General features: G+C 42.3%; 1 protein-coding gene across 2 annotated transcripts in view; it reads left to right on the top strand.

Moving 5' to 3' along the window:
• The window catches only part of ddx27 (DEAD (Asp-Glu-Ala-Asp) box polypeptide 27), a 33,812-nt gene that overhangs the window by 14,852 nt on the left and 1,054 nt on the right, over window positions 1-17,906 (top strand). For both annotated transcript variants that reach the window (XM_068048084.1, XM_068048085.1), the window contains exons 8-20: window positions 850-1,023; window positions 5,304-5,454; window positions 6,654-6,753; window positions 8,510-8,651; window positions 9,526-9,679; window positions 10,671-10,752; window positions 11,478-11,655; window positions 12,671-12,777; window positions 13,331-13,427; window positions 14,398-14,492; window positions 15,384-15,507; window positions 15,665-15,761; window positions 16,192-16,266. In XM_068048084.1, coding sequence (XP_067904185.1) covers window positions 850-1,023; window positions 5,304-5,454; window positions 6,654-6,753; window positions 8,510-8,651; window positions 9,526-9,679; window positions 10,671-10,752; window positions 11,478-11,655; window positions 12,671-12,777; window positions 13,331-13,427; window positions 14,398-14,492; window positions 15,384-15,507; window positions 15,665-15,761; window positions 16,192-16,266 — 1,576 coding nt within the window. The remainder of the gene's footprint in view (window positions 1-849; window positions 1,024-5,303; window positions 5,455-6,653; window positions 6,754-8,509; window positions 8,652-9,525; window positions 9,680-10,670; window positions 10,753-11,477; window positions 11,656-12,670; window positions 12,778-13,330; window positions 13,428-14,397; window positions 14,493-15,383; window positions 15,508-15,664; window positions 15,762-16,191; window positions 16,267-17,906) is intronic.

The following is a 17,906-nucleotide window of genomic DNA, read 5'->3' as shown; positions in this document are numbered from 1 at the left end:
ACCTAGTCCTATATCTGCAAAGACATACTGTCCAGTCGAAGTCACAGGTTAGTGTTGAAGGGCAGGAACCCTGCCTAATTTCCCTCTTCCTCACTCTCCAAAACTGCCTCCCCCCCAACCCCTTCCCTTCCCTTACCTGCAGACCAGGAGAACCGAGGCCTGTCTTGCTCTGCTGAGATCAGCTGATGCATCACAGACCAAGTGTTGAAGCTAGCTGCTTCTAGGTCTGTATGGCCACTGGTGACAGAACAAAATTAAATGTTCTTAGGGATATTAACTACAGAATTACTGAAGAGCAGAAGGATCCAGAATTTCAGCAGTAGTTCTCTGCTTCATGGATGTGTGAAAAGAGTAATCATATCAATTTATAGTTAAAGTAATGGAGGCAAGCACAAACATGAGGTGTTGTGATGTCAACATTACTTTTGGATTAAAACAAGTAACCTAAGTCTTGTGCAGTACAGGAGGGAAGGTACTTGGAGGCTGGACTATAACTGTAGATGACCTGCTGCATGTCGGGAAGAACAGCAGGGAGAAGTTGTAACTGCAAACATTGTTGAGCATTTGGATCGCACTAGAGGCTGTAATCCTATTTTTTTTTTCTTTCATGAAAATACCTGGAGCTGGGTGAGGGTGTCCTGTGGAATACTTTTGTGTTAAACTTTATTCTGTTCATTTACATTTGGTTTTGAACATATTTTATGCAAGAATATCTCATTTAGATTATTAATAAGGAACAAAACAAAAATGTTCATATGTTGCCAATCATCTATCTTATTTAAAACTAGAGATTAAACTTGCTTAAGTCTCTGATTTTCTTTTCCCTCTTTTCTGTCCACTGCTCCATAGGTAAAACTGCTGCCTTCATGCTGCCAGTCCTAGAACGTCTGATCTATAAACCACGACAGGCTCCTATTATTAGGGTGTTGGTTCTAGTTCCAACTCGTGAGCTTGGCATCCAAGTGCACTCTGTCTCCAGACAGTTGGCACAGTTCACATCGATCACCCTCTGTCTGGCTGTTGGTAAGTTTGGACTGTCCATGTGTATGTGTACCTGTCTGTCGGTATCAGCAAATAAGGAACCATGTGTACTTTAAGGTTTCAGATATGTGGCTACATCTGGATACTCTGTATAAGAAGAAAAAAGTATATCATTATTTTGTGGCAGTCAGAGCCACAGAGCAGGGTTAGGTGTAGGTTATAGTCCTCCTTCATCTTCATCCGATCCCTGAAATGGGCAATCATGTCAATCAAAGGCTATGACATCTCCCAGCAGAAGGGAATAGAAGATCTGCCTCAAGTGGTTTGCTAAGATCATAAGAAATAGGAGCAGGAGGAGGCCATTCTGCCCCTCGAGCCTGCTCCACCATTAAATAAGATCATGGCTGATATGCTTGTGGCCTTAACTCCACTTTCCTGTTGCCCCCCCGCCATGAAGCCTTCATTCCCTTGTAGATCAAAAATCTGTTTAATTCAGCCTTGAACATATTCAATGACCCAGCCTCCACTTCTCTCTGGGGAAGAGAATTCCAAAGATTAACGACCCTCTTGAGAGAAGAAATTCCTCCTCATCTCTGTCTTAAATGGGAGACCTCTTGAAATTGTGCCCCTAATTCTAGATTTCCCCCATGAGGGGAAACATCCTCTTAGCATCTACCCTGTCAAGCCCCCTCAGAATCTTATGTTTCAATAAGATCACCTCTCATTCTTCTAAACTCCAATGAGTATAGGCCCAACCTGCTCAAGCTTTCCTCATAAGACAACCCCTTTATGTCAGAAATCAGCCTAGTGAACCTTCTCTGAACTGCTTCCAATGCATGTATAACCCTTCTTAAGTAAGGAGACCAAAACTACTCAGTATTGTAGGTGTAGTCTCGACAATACTCTGTACAGCCGTAGCAAGACTTCCCTACTTTTATACTCCATCTCTCGTGCAATAAAGGTCAACATTCCATTTGCCTTCCTCATTACTTGCTGTACCTACATGCTAACTTTTTGTGATTCATGTATGAGGACAGATCCCTCTGTACCGCAGAATTCAGCATTCTCTCACAGCTCCAGGGACCCGGGTTCGATTCTGGGTACTGCCTGTGCGGAGTTTGCAAGTTCTCCCTGTGACTGCGTGGGTTTTCGCCGGGTGCTCCGGTTTCCTCCCACAGCCAAAGACTTGCAGGTGATAGGTAGATTGGCCATTGTAAATTGCCCCTAGTGTAGGTAGGGAATATGGGATTACTGTAGGGTTAGTATAAATGGGTGGTTGTTGGTCGGCACAGACTTGGTGGGCCGAAGGGCCTGTTTCAGTGCTGTATCTCTTAAAAAAAAAATTAAATAATATTCTGCTTTTCTGTTCTTCAAGCCAAAGTGGATAAACTCTCATTTTCCCACATTATACTCAATTTTTGCCAACTCACGTAACCTCTCTATATCTCTTTGGGGACACTTTGCGTCTTCCTCGCAACTTGCTTTCCTACCTATTTTTGCATCATCCGCAGGTTTAGCGACAATATCCTTGGTCCCTTCATCCAAGTCATTAATATAGATTGTAAGTAGTTGAGGCCCCAGCATTGATTCTTGTGGCACGCCACTAGTTACAGCTTGCCAACCTGAAAATGCCCCATTTATCCCAACACTCTGCTTCCTGTTAGTTAGCCAATCCTCTATCCATGCTAATATATCACCCCTAACATCATGATTTCTGTGGAACCTTATCGAATGCCTTTTGGAAATCCAAATACACTACATCTACTGGTTTCCCTTTATCCACCCGGCTTGTTACATCTGCAAAGAACTCTAATAAATTTGTCAAATGCAATTTCCCTTTCATAAAACCTGTTGACTCTGCCTGATTGCATTATGATTTTCTAAATCTACTGCTACTACTGCTACTAATTATCTTTCTTTAGCCTCCTTATCTCAAGAGACAATGGGTAAGCGCCTGGAGGTGGTCAGTGGTGTGTGGAGCAGCGCCTGGAGTGGCTATAAAGGCCAATTCTAGAGTGACAGGCTCTTCCACAGGTGCTGCAGAAAATTTGTTTGTCGGGGCTGTTACACAGTTGGCTCTCCCCTTTCGCCTCTGTCTTTTTTCCTGCCAACTACTAAGTCTCTTCGACTCGCCACACTTTAGCCCCGCCTTTATGGCTGCCCGCCAGCTCTGGCGAACGCTGGCAACTGACTCCCACGACTTGTGATCAATTTCACAGGATTTCATGTCACGTTTGCAGACGTCTTTAAAGCGGAGACATGGACGACCGGTGGGTCTGATACCAGTGGCGAGCTCGCTGTACAATGTGTCTTTGGGGATCCTGCCATCTTCCATGCGGCTTACATGGCCAACTACTACTACTAATAATAATAGATTCCAGCAGTTTCCCAATGATAGATGTTAGGCTAACTGGCCTACAGTTTCCTGATTTCTATCTCTCTCCTTTCTTGAATCGAGGTGTCGTATTTGCAGTTTTCCAATCCGCTGGGACCTTTTCAGAATCTAGGGAATTTTGGAAGATTACAACCAATGTATCCACTATCGCTGCAGCCACTTCTTTTAAGATCCCAGGATGCAGACCATCAGGTTCAGGGGACTTGTCAGCCTTTAATTCCATTAGTTTTCCTTGAACTTTTTCTCCAGTGATAGTGATTGTTTTAAGTTCCACTCTCCTGATTGCCTGTTGATTTTCTGCTATTTTTGGGATGCTTTTTGTGTCTTCAGCTGCAAAGGCAGAAACAAAATACTTGTTCAAAGTCTCTGCCGTTTCCTTGTTTCCCAATATTAGTTCCTTAGTCTCATCCTCCTGGGGACCAACACTTACTTTAGCTACTCCTTTCCTTTTCATGTATTTGTAGAAGCTTTTATTGTGTTTTAATATTTCTTGCTCGTTTACTCTCATACTCTAATTCCTTCCTCTTTAGTATTTTGTTAATCATCCTTTGCTGTTTTCTAAAATTTTTCCAATATTCAGGCCTACCACTAATCATCGTAGCATTGTATGCTTTTTCTTTCAATTTGATACCATCCTTAACTTCCTTAGTTAGCCACAGATGGTGCATCCTTCTCAGAGTCTTTCTTTCTCCATGGAATATATCTTTGTTGAAAGTTATGAACTAGCTCCTTAAATGTCAACCACTGTTTACCTTTTAACCTATTTTCCCAGTCCACTATAGCCAACTCTGTCATCATACCCTTGTGATTGTCTTGATTTAATTATAAGACACTAGTTTCAGACCCAGATTTCTTACCCTCAAACTGAATATGAAATTCATCATGTTTTGATCACTCTTGCTTAGAGCATCCTTTACTATGAGGTCTTTTAATTAATCCTGTCTTATTGCAAATTACCAGGCCTAAAATAACCTGCTCCCTGGGTGGTTCCAGAACATATTGTTCTCAGAAACTGTCCTGAATACATTCTATGAACTCATCCTCCAGGCTACCTTTGCCAATTTGATAAGTCCAACCTATATAAAAATTAAAACCGCCCACAATTATGTAGTACCTTTCCTGCAAGTGCCCAGCATTTCTTGATTTATACCCTGTCCTACAGTGTAGCTACTGGTAGGGGCCTATAAACTACTCCCACCAGTGACTTCTTTCTCTTGCTATTTCTTATCTCCATCCAAACTGATTCTATATCCTGATCTTCTGAGCCAAGCTCATTTTTCACTATACTGATCCCATCTTTATTAACAAAGCTACCCCACCTCCTTTTCCTTTCTTCCAAAATGTCAAATACTGGGGAGACTTAGGCTTCGCTGTGTTGTTAGTATGTCCCCACTCTCTGCTGCAGGAATCTGCTCAAGCAGAAAAAGATAAAGAAAAGAAGGGTAACTTTGCCCTAACACCCCAGTTAAAGAAAATACCTTTATTTGATAAGATTTTTACAGAGCTTATAGAAAGTACTGGAGGATAATGTCAGGGTCTGCAATTGCATAAGGTATGGTTAGTAGCATAGAATATTTTTATCTAATGTAAGTATTCTTCAAGTAAATTTAAAAGATTATGACCTTACTATGATTTTGCTTTTAATGCAGAAATTCTGATTAAACAATGTTTTTGAACAGATGGGTTTTATTTTGCAATGGATCCTAGATACAGCACATGATTGGAGGGTTGTCAAGTGGGACCTATGCTCCATGGGGTACAAGTCAGCATAGAGGGTCCTGCTTTATTTTATTGTATTGATAATTGTCTCCCAATAGTAAAAAAGAAGAAATATAGACAGTGTAAGGTAGATGGGATGGAATACTGCAATGCTGCCCTTTCATAGGTAAGCTTTAGATAACTATCTGAAATTCCTATCTGTTTACAGGTGGACTGGATATAAAAACCCAGGAGGCATCTCTGAGAGCAGGGCCCGATGTTCTCATTGCCACTCCTGGCCGACTGATTGATCATCTTCACAATTGTCCATCCTTTGACCTCAGCAGCATTGAGGTCCTTATTCTGGATGAAGCAGACAGGTAAGAAGGAACAAAGTAGCCCTGTCTATTGGTAAAGAGGTGGGATGAAGAGACCAAACCGTATCTTGGGTGGGTAAAGGTGAGGAGGGAATTGTTCCATAGTGTCAGCGAATGTGTGAATTTCCAATTTCTGTTTCAAGTATGTTCATCAACTGTTAATATCCTTCAGAAATCATAAGCCTTAACAAAGCAAAACTTTAAAACACATAGTGAATAATTTATGTTGGATGTACAGTCCCCATCACTTACCTGTCCCCATTTATCCTGGGCAGTCACCTGTATTGGGCAAATGGCGCTGACCATTAGTCATTATTATTTAACAAAGTTGCTTACACACATCATGGTAATCTCTGCCAGTCCCTAGAGTTTAGCAATATTCCTTACACTTAGCAAAAGTGGTGGCATTGTCATTATTTTGCGAGCTCACCTTAAGAGTCTGTTAAACATTAAACGGCCATCACATAAAGCAAGCAAATCATGTTTGCATGAATGCACCCACTCTAAGCAGTGGGGACTATAGCTCTATTTGAATTGGTAGAACAATTCTTTTTCCGGTCTCGCCTCTTTTCCTGGAATGTTCTTGCCTGTATTGGGATGTGAATCCAGAGGCACTTCCAACTCCCGGCACTTTGTCAAAATAGCATGAGCATGGACCATGAGAACTGGCAACCGTGAGGAGACGTCATAACTGAGCTCGATCGTGCCTTCACCTGACATCCCCACGTGCAGACTTTGCAGTAGGGCTAACTTGATCAGGAGCGGGAACCCTGAAGGGCACTGAGGTCAGCTAGCTCAGCACAGACTGGGAATCCGATTTGGTGCCTTTTTTTTCCAGTCCAAATGGCTCCATTGCATGCTATTCTTACCAAATGGGTCCTGCAGCCCTACATCTGTGCTATTGTAAGGTACTACTACAGTCCTGTTCCATGCTCATTTTCATTTAACCATCCCCTCCCAGGTTCTTGCTGATTTTCACTGGTTTCCTATTACTCAGCATTTTAAATTAAATCCTTGGCTTTCAATCCATTCACCACCTAACTCCATCCCTATAATTCCACCAGAACACTGCACTCCGCTGACTATGGCCTTCAAGTTGCTGCAGCTAGAGTGTTTTATGCAAAAAGAAGTTGGTGACATTGTGGAGTAAGGTCACTGATCAGTGCTATTATGTCTGTGCCCCTTTCCTTTTGTCTCTACAGAATGCTGGATGAGTACTTTGAGGAACAAATGAAGGAGATAATTCGTCTCTGCTCCCATCAACGACAGACGATGCTGTTCTCTGCCACCATGACTGATGAGGTATGTGAGAGGTCTTGCTGTGTAGTGGATGAAGAATTTCTGCCATGTTGCAAGGCCAGACTGAGTACTAAAAACTAAGAATTAGCTTGTACCTCCAAGTAGTTGAGGTTAGCAGTAAACTCTGAGGATAGATGTAGGGAGTGTCTCATCAACTTTTCCCTTGTCTAAATCTTTTGGTACCTTCATGACCTTGACATCTTCCTAAGTAGTATGCTTAAAGCGGGCACATTATTCCAATAGCATCTTAAAGAAATATTTGTATAGGTCTTGTATTACCTCTTTGCTGTTTTACTCTGTTACCTAACACCTAGGATCCAACATACTACTATTTTCTTTCTACATTTGTGTTCCTGAACCTCTCAGCCTATATGCTCTGCTGAGGTTTTCTCATATTTCTAATACTTTCTCATTCTTCCTATTTTAACACATTTTATTGGGCATCTACACACCCAATCCACCAAACCATGGTCTGAATTTTATGAATGCGCCGCAGCTCGCAGGGGCTGATTCAAATAGAGGGGGCGGAGCGGCCGCTGTGTCCCCGGCAACGCCATCTGGTGCCACCACGCAGGCGCCAGCACCATTTTTAAAGGGCTTTAAGCCCTTAGAGGTCATTTTAATTTTTAAAGCTAAAGTACTCGGAACATTTATTTAACAATGAAAAAAGATATGGAGGCCCTTCCCCAACTCCCCAATGGTCATTTCAATGCCTTTTTCCCTACTCCACCTTTCCCCCCAACCTTCTAACTTTTGCCTGCCAGGTTCTCGCTTTGGAACTCCATATGCACCGAGGTCCCGCCGCCGTCAGTAATATGCGGCGGGCCCTTCTCGACGTCGAGGCGGGCCTCTTCCCACACCATTTTACTGGCCGCCGCGCCGCAACCCGCGGTGTTGAGGGGCTGGTAAAATTCAGCCCTATGTGTTCCTGAAATCTCTTACAATCTTCTTCACAGTCCCTATTTTTGTGTCATCTGCACATTTTGTGAAAAATGTCCCATACCCAAGAACCAGTCGTTATATAAAAAAACTTGCAATTATGCAGCACATTTCATGACCACCAGACATTCCAAAGCGCTTTACAGCCAATGCAGTACTCTTGAAGTGTAATCACTGTTGTAATGTAGGAAACGGGGCAGCCAACTGCGCAGTGAGTTTCAGCAATCAGCCATGTGATAATGACCAGATAATCTATTTTTGTGATGTTGATTGAGGGATAAATATTGACCAGGGCACCGTAATTATGTATTGAGAAGAGCAGTGGTTCTGACACTAACATCGAATTGGATATATAGCCACTAGCTGTTGTATTTATGTTTTATCCTTTGGCCAACGTCCTATAACTTACCTTTACTACTGTGTACCTTAATTTTCTCAACAAGCCACCTTGTTAAATGACTTTTGAAAAGCATTGCAAACTCCATCCACTGCAATTCCTTTGTCAATGCACACTGTTATTTCTTCAAAAAAGCTCATTAAATTTGCCGGACCTGCCTTGCTTTGCACAAATCCATGCTGACTGTCTTTAATCTATCCATCTCTCCCCTAGTGAGTATTAATTTCATCCTGCATTTTGGCTTCTAGAAGCTTACCAATTGCTGCTCTGTAGGTACTGAGTTTGTCCATTTTTTCCTGATGTTTGTGTGTCTTTTCCAAGGGCATTAGCTTATTTGGACAAAGGCTTAAATTTAATATTATTCAGATTGAAAACACATACAGTCACTCTCTGGTGCTTTCCTTTCTCTATATTTTCCTGCAGGTCAAAGATCTGGCATCAGTGTCACTGAAGAATCCGGTGCGAATCTTTGTCAACAGTAACACTGATGTAGCCCCGTTCCTCCGTCAGGAATTTGTCCGGATCCGCCCAAACCGTGAGGGGGACAGGGAGGCAATTGTTTCAGGTAAGTCTGGGATGTTTGAATTGCGGTGCAACTGGTGCCCCAACATGCCGGTACACAATGATGAACGTATCAGTCTAATTGTTCAATGGCCCTTCCCACTTTTTCCCCTAATTTGCGACTGATGCCAGTCCTTTGGTGACAAACAGTAACGTAGGTCATTGGTCACTTGTCTGCCTATATTGTTGCCTTTAGTTCAGGCTCTGGTTCTGTGGAAGGTATTACCAACTGCAGCATTTGCATTATAACTGGCTAGAAATGGATATTCTGTGTTTAAAGCAGAGTCTTGAATTTATATAGTACCTTTTACAATCTCAGGACCATACGAAAGAGCCTTACAGCAATGAAGTACTTTTGAAGTGTGGTCACTGTCGTAATGTATTGTTTATGGGAAATGGAGTTCTTCTAGGCTGGCACTCCAGTGAAGTACTGAGGAAGTGCTGCAGTGTCAGAGGTGCCATCTTTTGGATGAGAAGTGAAACCAAGGCCCTGTCTGCCCTCTCAGCTGAAGTAAACGTTCCCACAGCAATATGCAACGAAGAGCACGAGAGTTCTCCTAGGTGTCCTGCCAATATTTATCCCTCAAACAATGGCACTAAAACAGATTATCTGGTCATTATCACCTTGCTGTGTGCAAATTAACTGTAAAACACTTTGGGAGCTCCTGAGATCATGAAAGGTGCTATATAAATTGCAGTCCTCTTTTTATTTTCTTGCTTTCTTTCGTTAGTAATTTGTATTTAATATGAGCAAGGAGTGACTCGAGGTTGTACATTTAATATGGGGGGAAAGGGCAATCAAATAAAACAGCAACAATTCTGTACTTAATCTGAGATATTGCATTGGGAATAATAGATTTTCTTTCCTCCTCCTGTAGCTCTTTTGACTCGTACATTCCAGGATCACGTCATGCTGTTTACACAGACTAAAAAACAGGCTCATCGAATGCACATCCTCCTGGGGTTGATGGGGCTGAAGGTTGGTGAGCTGCATGGTGACCTCTCTCAAACTCAGCGACTGGAGGCCCTTAGGTAAGGGGACTAATCAATTGAAAAGTTGATATAAGGCGCAGGACTCGTTCCTCCCCCTGTGGGTAAAGGCACTGAACATTGGGATAAGCCACGCAGAAACAATATTTAATTCCGAATCTCTGCTGAGCAAACTTAGCTGAAGCATCTGTTGGAGCGTATAGGCCTATGTGCCCCTTGGATAGGGTGCACAAATCAGCCTGGATCCTACTATTGATTGCTATCCAGTGACTCCCTGCTGAAAAGTAAATGTTGCTGGGTGTCAGATGGAGGTGGGATCAGGTTTGCCCTTGATGCCCTCTACGGAGGAATAGTCAGCTGATTTGCACTGTAGATGCACACTTGTGTGGAGTTGCTTAATTTTAACCAGTCTTTTGGAGCGCACATCACAACTTCATTATTGAAAGCTTCCTGCACTTTTTGCTTACAGTTCTGATCCCGAATTTAGTGCTACATAAGTGGGATTATAACTCCCTTCACATTTTCAAATGCAGAATTTGTTCAAGAATATCAAAATCTATTGATGGTTTAGTGGATAAAAGACTTTTTTTGGTGAGATTCTGTGCCTACAGACAGGATAGTCCAGGTTCAGTTACTGGTCTGTGCTGAATTAGCTGATCTCAGCCAGGGCAGCAGTTGGTGTAGTCAGGGACTTGAAGTGAGGAAGGGGAATCAGCCAGGCTCCTATGGTTATTATCTATTGGCCTTTGCTGGACAATACTGCTGTTTGGGTGAAGATGGGGCTGTAAAGCCCTTCAATGTAAAATAGTTTTCTAACACTTATTTCTATACTTATGCATGTAGAACATTTCCATCGGTGAGGTACAAGAGGGCAAATTTAAATTTTAGTTTTTTTTGCACCAGAAGTCCTGATCTCTTTACCTCAAGTAGTATAACCATGGTCACTCCCTGGAGAGTGTTCCACTGCAGAAATATGTCAGCAAATATCAGGTTGATATTGGCTTATCCATTGTCTTTGTATGCATGGTGACAGGCGCTTTAAGGATGAACAGATCGATATTCTTGTAGCCACTGATGTTGCTGCCAGAGGACTGGACATTGATGGGGTCAAAACGGTAAGTGATTCAATAACTGTGTAGAAGGATAATTGATGGGGTATTAGCGAGTTACGTAAAGGGGTAGTTGTTGCTGCTATATTCTGATCTCATATTATTCTTGGTCCAGTTGCCTAAAGGCATTTTAATACCAACAGAATGCAGTTGACAGTGGGCACAGTACTTACACAATCACGGGCCTATCCTCAGGAGTCAGGGACCCAAATTCTCAATGGTCATGGGAGCTGCTGTTAGGTCGTCCCTTCCCTTTAAACTGGCAGAGCTGCATTTCCTCTCTATTAGTGTTGGCACTCTGACCTCTAGTGGGCCTTGATTAGTACTGGTGCCAACTAAATTAAACTATAGGAGACTAGTGCCTCCTCAGAGAGTCTCTGTCAGAGCTGTGGCTCCTATAAAAATGCCTTAGAACTACTGAAAAGGAGTTGGTTCATCTTCGTGATACAGTAAAGATCTCACCTGGACTTTAATAATATTGTGTTTTGGGGCCTATTCAAAAGGATGCTGTTGAGGTAGGTGGTGGAGTTTTGATGGATAAAACTGTAACAGAGTTTTTGTTCCAGCGAGAGTTTTTATAACTTAAAAGCTATGGTTTAAAAATGTATTTGATGAAAACTGATGTACAGTTGACAAGACATGAGAAGGTCTAGTCCTTAAATAAACTGACTGCTATTATATGTTGGTTGGTATCAGGATCAGTAACTGTGTCTTTGTTCCCTCTGAGCTAGGTGATAAACTTCACAATGCCCAATACCGTCAAGCACTATGTGCACAGAGTAGGCCGCACAGCGCGAGCAGGCCGCAGCGGACGATCTGTCTCACTTGTTGGTGAAATGGAACGGAAAATGTTGAAAGAAATTGTGAGGAAAGCCAAATCTGAAGTGAAAGCTCGTGTCATCCCACAAGGTGAGAGCTGCTGGGACAACTGTTCTTGAATAGTTCCTAAAGCCACTGGCCCATAGCTGTGGGCACCTCTGGATCCCACACCTGCACTTGTCTGGGTGCTGTACCACTCTTGATCACCATCCAATAGCTTCTGCTGGAAAGTTGTTTGTGTGAGGATGTCCAATGAGAGATGGGTTTGGCTCTGATATCCTTTTAGTAAAATAACCCGCTGACCCTCACTGTCTAAACTCACACATGAAGAATGATCACTGGGATAAGGTACTGAAGGGTGGTTGGTGCTTGTGGAACCATAGCTCAGCAAGAGTTGGTGCTCGCAGGAGAAGAAGGGTCAAATTGTACCGCTCACACCAGCACAGAATACAATGGGCTGAATGGCCTCCTGTGCTGTAATTTGTATGAATGTAAATTTACAAGTGGGAAGGAAATCACTGAGCACAGAATTTACAGAGAACGTCTCGTCATCTATACGTTTGCTAGGAATCAAACTGCGATAGCACTTGTTCTTCTGTTTAAACAGGAATCTCATCAATGAAACTGACTGGAGTTAATGACTGCTCCTTCATATTAAAAGAGCTCCCTTACATTCAGTAACCATTCCTCCTCACCACCTGTTCCACATCGAGCAGGTTTGACCTTTGTCTTTGTGGAGTTTACTCACAGCCGGGGCTGCAATGGGACACTACAGTTGGTCTCAATGCACTGGGCTAAAGAAGAAACAAATATGGCAGTGTGGCTGCTGCAACCTGTGTGGGCGTCGAGTAAGGGCAGCATTGGACTAGTCACTGTTGCCTCCCACAGTTGAATAGCCTTCCGTTATTCATTGTCCAGGCACATAACTGTCAAATTGCAACTTGGTGATATGATGGAGGGCTGGTGATTCCTGTTGAACTGTATTCAAGCAAAATGCACCTCCAGGAAAGGGAAAATAATGGGAGTGTCACAAGGATTCTTTGGGTACCCAGTGATGTGTACATAACTTTTCCTCATGCTGATGCCGTGGACCCTATCTTCACAGAGGTGGTGATGAAGTTCCGGGACAAGATCGAGAAACTGGAGAAGGAAATCTATGCTGTGCTGCAGCTAGAAAAGGAGGAGAAGATGCTACAGCGATCGGAGGCTCAGGTATGTGGCATGTTACCTCATGTATTACCCACTTTATAGGTTGTAGTGCACTGTTCCAAGCATTGGAGGTGGACAACAAGATGACCAAATACTGAGAACATTCATCATGGCTGAATAGGTGGTGACTTGTACCAGAGTTGACAATAAGAACATGTTACAAATTTTGTCTTTTTTCAAGTAAATATCACAGATGTTAGGTAATGATGGGTTTTTTGCTTACAGGTATCCCCATTGGGCACTGAAACACACTGTAGCGTGTTAAAGGGACTCAGTGCCAAAAGGTCATTACTTTAAACTAGTTGTGATTAAATGTTAAGAAATGTATCAACAAGTAGGAGCATTTATGTCAAGATTTTTGCTCCCTTTATCCAAAATTACTGTTGAACCCAGCAGCTTAGTTCATTATTATGCAGTAACTGGTGGGGGATAAAGAGAATAGCAGCATTTTGTTGGTAACCTACAGTGGGGATGGAAGAAATAGTACTGTAATTATCCATGACACTGTGATCAGAAGGCGAGTATTGATTCCTGGTTTACTTGCTCGTTTAACAAGATTAACACTGCCACAAACAAGCTGCAGAAGGACAGTAAAGAGATCGGGCCAGAACGCAGCTGGTTTCAAACTAGGGAGGAGCGGAAGAAGGAGAAAGGTGAGTTTCATTCTGATTAGCCTAGGGTGGTAAAGCATGGAAATATCTAGTTTGTACAATGGTAAAAGACTGCCTATCATGCAATATGGGGGAGCGGGGAACCATCACAAGAACAAACAATGTAATATATGCTTGTAAAATGATGGTAAGTGAACTCAGAGAGCAGTTTTTTGATTGGACTAATCATAGCAAAAATCAAATTGAAGATGATTGGAGGGATGTTTGAAATAGCAGTGGTGAAAGGCGGGGGATATTACTCTGAATAGTGACGTTGAAGGGAAGACTGAAGGCAGAAAGTGGCGATATTGAGGAATAATTGGGAAATGGTGATGAGAATATGGCTTTGAGTAGTGGTGATAGAGAGGACTGGGGTTCATAGCTTAGAATGATGGTGGAAAAAAATCCCTGAGTTAAAGGGAACGCATAAACCTGATGGGGGCTGTTGCCTGGTTGTATGAAATATGCAGCCTGACAGCAGAGCAGTACATGGCTGTATTTTCATAGATATCAAAACAGATCCTAAATCTTTCTGCGATTGCTTAATAAATGCAAGCAGGTAGAAATTGCTGTTGCAGTATTAGCAGATGAATGCTAAACTCATTTGTATGACCATCCACTATTGCAACACAAGTGTTAACCTGTTCATTTAAATGGGTTAATACCTTTATTAAAATAGTAGCCTGAGAAATGCCATACAGACGTGTTGTGCTTCCGTGCAGAAATACCACAAACGCTAATAAAAACTGCTTTTGGAAACTCATCAGGCTGAATGACATTCTAGTGCCAGTGGTGTTGTAGCAGTGTCACCACTGGGGGCCAGGGCGGGGGGAGGTGTAATTGCATCTTTACAAGTTTACACAGGCAATTCCCATTAAATGTGAGCATAGGAATTGGATGTAGTAAAAGTAGACAGGAAATATTTAAGATGATCAATAGATATGTTCAATGCTTTTTTTTTTTAAAAACCCAGTTGCAAAGGCTCTGCAGGAGTTTGAGGTTGCCTTGAGAGGCAAAAAGAAGAGGAAATTGTTCATGGAAAATATGAAGAAAAAGGGAGAAATGACGGTGAGTACCAATCAGTGTTTTGGGGATTTTAATACCCCTGTATTAAATTATTCTGGAGTGTTTCCTTGCATGTTTTATCATCAAGGATATGTGAAAGTTCAAACCTTCCTAATGGCTGGCTAAAGATAACTGTGATACTAAGTCTAGGACACCCCAGGTTTAATCTTAGATCACTGCTGAAGTATCTATTCTCAACCAGATCAGCAATATAGTAATATACAGTTGACTTCAATGCCTTTGGGATAGGGATGATAGAGAAAAATCAGCCAAGGTTCCTGCTGCTGATCACTATTCAGTGAATCTTACTTGAAAGTGGTTGTGTATTGATAGTGGGTGTTATTCTCAGTCCCAGGCTCATTGGAGTTGTGAAGAAGAATAACATTGACATGAGTGAGAATGACTTAATCTCTATCATTCACTATAACATTAATAGAATATCAAGAACCAGTGAAGAAAGGAGGATTTCAGATCCCTAGAGAACTGGGGCGAGTACAGCGAATACCTTCACCTAACTCTAATGGAACCAGAGGCCTTGCAGAGAAGGCCAATAGGGCAGACAACTTGATCTAGATATATCTTTATGGGGAGTGAAAAGGTTAGCTACATATAAGTAAATGGAGGTGGAAAATGTAGAATTTGAGCAAGATGAAATTTTATAGACCAGAAGCATGAAAACTGAGAGGGGAGCCATTTGTCTGATTCTCAGTTTCCCCCCCCTCATTTTTCTGTGGAACCGCTTGGCGGCCACTCCACACATCCTACAGTGGCATACGCAATGTCGGGGATGCTGCATTGAGGGGATAGAGGTGGTGAAGCCACCTCATTACTCCCCGGCACAGGTTATGGCGTATCGCAGCAGGTATGGTGATGTTGTGCTGTCATTTACTTTAGGCGGAAGAGAGAACACAGTTTGAAATCATGAAATCGCAGATGTACGCCGAGCGCATTGCTAAGCGAGGCCGCAGACCAAAGAGAGCAAGAATGATGCCTGAGGATGAGCCAAACCCAGCTGTAGGTGGGTGAACTGTCCAGTTGGTGCAGTCGGGACCAGAGAGAAATGTCTTTCTGAACCAAGAACAGTTTTGTTGTGAAAGTAAATGCATTGCTTTTATTTAACTATACTGTCGAAAATAATTATTTTGAATAAAAGATTTTATTTTCTTTATCTTAAGGGAACAAAAAGAATAGAACAAACAAATCAAAGAAGTCTGTGTTTGATGAAGAATTGACAAACACCAGTCAGAAGGCCCTTAAACAGTACAGAGCTGGGTAAGTAGTGTCATAGTGTTGATATGTGGTTGGATGGGTGGATAGCGTCCCTTTTTTGAAGGGGTGTAGCAGGATGTAAGAATCATGCACTTATGAGGTTGGGTGGGAGGCACATGGGAAGATAATGCCCTTGTAGGGAACATGTAGCAGCTAGGTAGAGTTCTGGTGGAAAATGTAGCTGGCTTGGAGGGTAGCAAACCTCAGTTGGATAGGAAGATGTGCTGTATTTTTAACTGTGTGGGTAGGAGGCCCCCTTTGTGTCCAGCTAGGGTCAGAAGGTGGCACTCCTGTGGTGGGCGTTCAGCTGGGGTCAGAGGGCAGCCTGCTTGTGAATAGACATTCTGAAAGGCTTTACTAAACGTATAACAAAGCTCTACCCACCTACTGTACATTCAGTATCTGGATTCATTGTATCTTGGTTTCTTTGCAGGCCGTCCTTTGAAGACCGAAAGAGACTCGGAATATCGCAGCACAGGAAAGGTGGTGCCTTTAAATCCAAGTCCAGGTAAATGTTTCTGCAGTAACATAAAAGGTTGTTTATGGATGGCTCTCCGGTGAGTTTTATTCCCAATTTTTCTACCTGAATGCTGTAACTTGAGCTGTGGTACAGTCCACAGGCATAAGCAGTCCTCTTGCTATATCATCGCCCGAGGCCCCGTCCTTCATATGTTAATCTAGTTGTCTTGGTAGTTTATTCAGCATCACAGCCGAGCCCAATCGTGTTCTCGCTCGACATCCACAAAACCACATTTTTCCAGCAGGGATCTAGACTAAGAGTCATGGTCGATTATTCTGCTACATTATAACCGTGACAATGTTTTAGAAGCTCTTCATTGTCTGTAAAGTGCTTTGGGATGTCCTGTCATTGTGAAAGGCACTGTATAAACGCAAGTTCTTTCTTTTTAATATATTTTCCCCCCACCTTAGATCAATAGTGCTTGAAGCAATTTTAATGCTGCAGCTGAGATCAGCTCACTCAACACAAACTTGAAATTGAAGTCTGCACTTATTATTCTGTATGGCTTAGTGGTGGTGACTTGTCTAATGGTATAATTGAGCATAGGATGTTATACTTAACTTTTTTTTTTAAATTCTGCAATTTTCTTCTCTTCTCCTTATGCTACTGCTGGTGTTAACCATCACCCTCTGGTACTTCAACCGAGTGGCACAAACTACAAGTACCTGATGGGATTGAGTGGTTGAAGGCAGGCTGACATTTATATGATACCAATTAAAAGGGATCTCTTTAGTAAATGGTTAAGGCATATTATTTTTAATTGTCACCTGGAGCTTTCCCCCTTCTCGCTGAGAGTTAAAGCAAAAAGCTATTTACTGTCAAAAGCAGTGGTGAATTTATTCATTATAAAGATTCCTTTATATGAATGGTTTCTGACTAATTTTCACTGGAGTTTCCTCGCTTTTGAGTAGTCTTCTGGAAGATCTGCACCAGTTACTTGCAGTTTCAGCCAATCTTCTGCTGAAGTTAAGAGCAGGAGATTATGGGGCCCCCGTGGGAATGTTACCCATTTGTTTTTATTTTATTTATGTAAATTATTTGCAGGTGCTGCTATATTTAGCCACTTGCCCCATAGTTTCAACAGCACTGATACAGTGCAAGTACAGTAGAATAGTACTAGACCGGTAATCCAGACCTTGAGAGTTGAAAACCCACCATGGCAACTTGCAAAATAAAATACAATAGATCTGGTAATTTGTGGGTTGACACCAGAAAAATAACCATGAAAACAGCTAGATTATTGGAGATACCAACTGGTTCACTAATGTCAGTCAGGGAGGGGCCTGACCCCTCTATTTAGTGTGGCCTACATGTGACTCCAATCCTACATCTACACGGTTGGTTCCTAATGCCCTCAGGTCAACTAGGGTTGGGCAGTTAATATTGTCTTGTCATACAGTGTCGCCCACATTCCAAGAACAAATAATAAAAGCTTCACAGTGCTGACTTTGTCATTTTTATATCTTTTTTTAAGCATTGGTTCGTTTTCTTCAAACCGTGACTTTTGAGGTCCACTACTAAACGCTATAGCAATTCTTCTGCTTAATGTCCCTGCTGCTGTTTCCCATTTCCCTGAAGTGTTGCTTGTCAGCTGTTTGTACATTAAAGAGGTATACATGTGAATTGAA

This window comes from Heterodontus francisci, chromosome 16 (genome assembly GCF_036365525.1).
Source record: "Heterodontus francisci isolate sHetFra1 chromosome 16, sHetFra1.hap1, whole genome shotgun sequence".
Taxonomy (NCBI): domain Eukaryota; kingdom Metazoa; phylum Chordata; class Chondrichthyes; order Heterodontiformes; family Heterodontidae; genus Heterodontus; species Heterodontus francisci.
The sequence above is the reverse complement of the archived record's forward strand: the minus strand, read 5'-3'. Positions and strand labels throughout refer to the sequence as shown.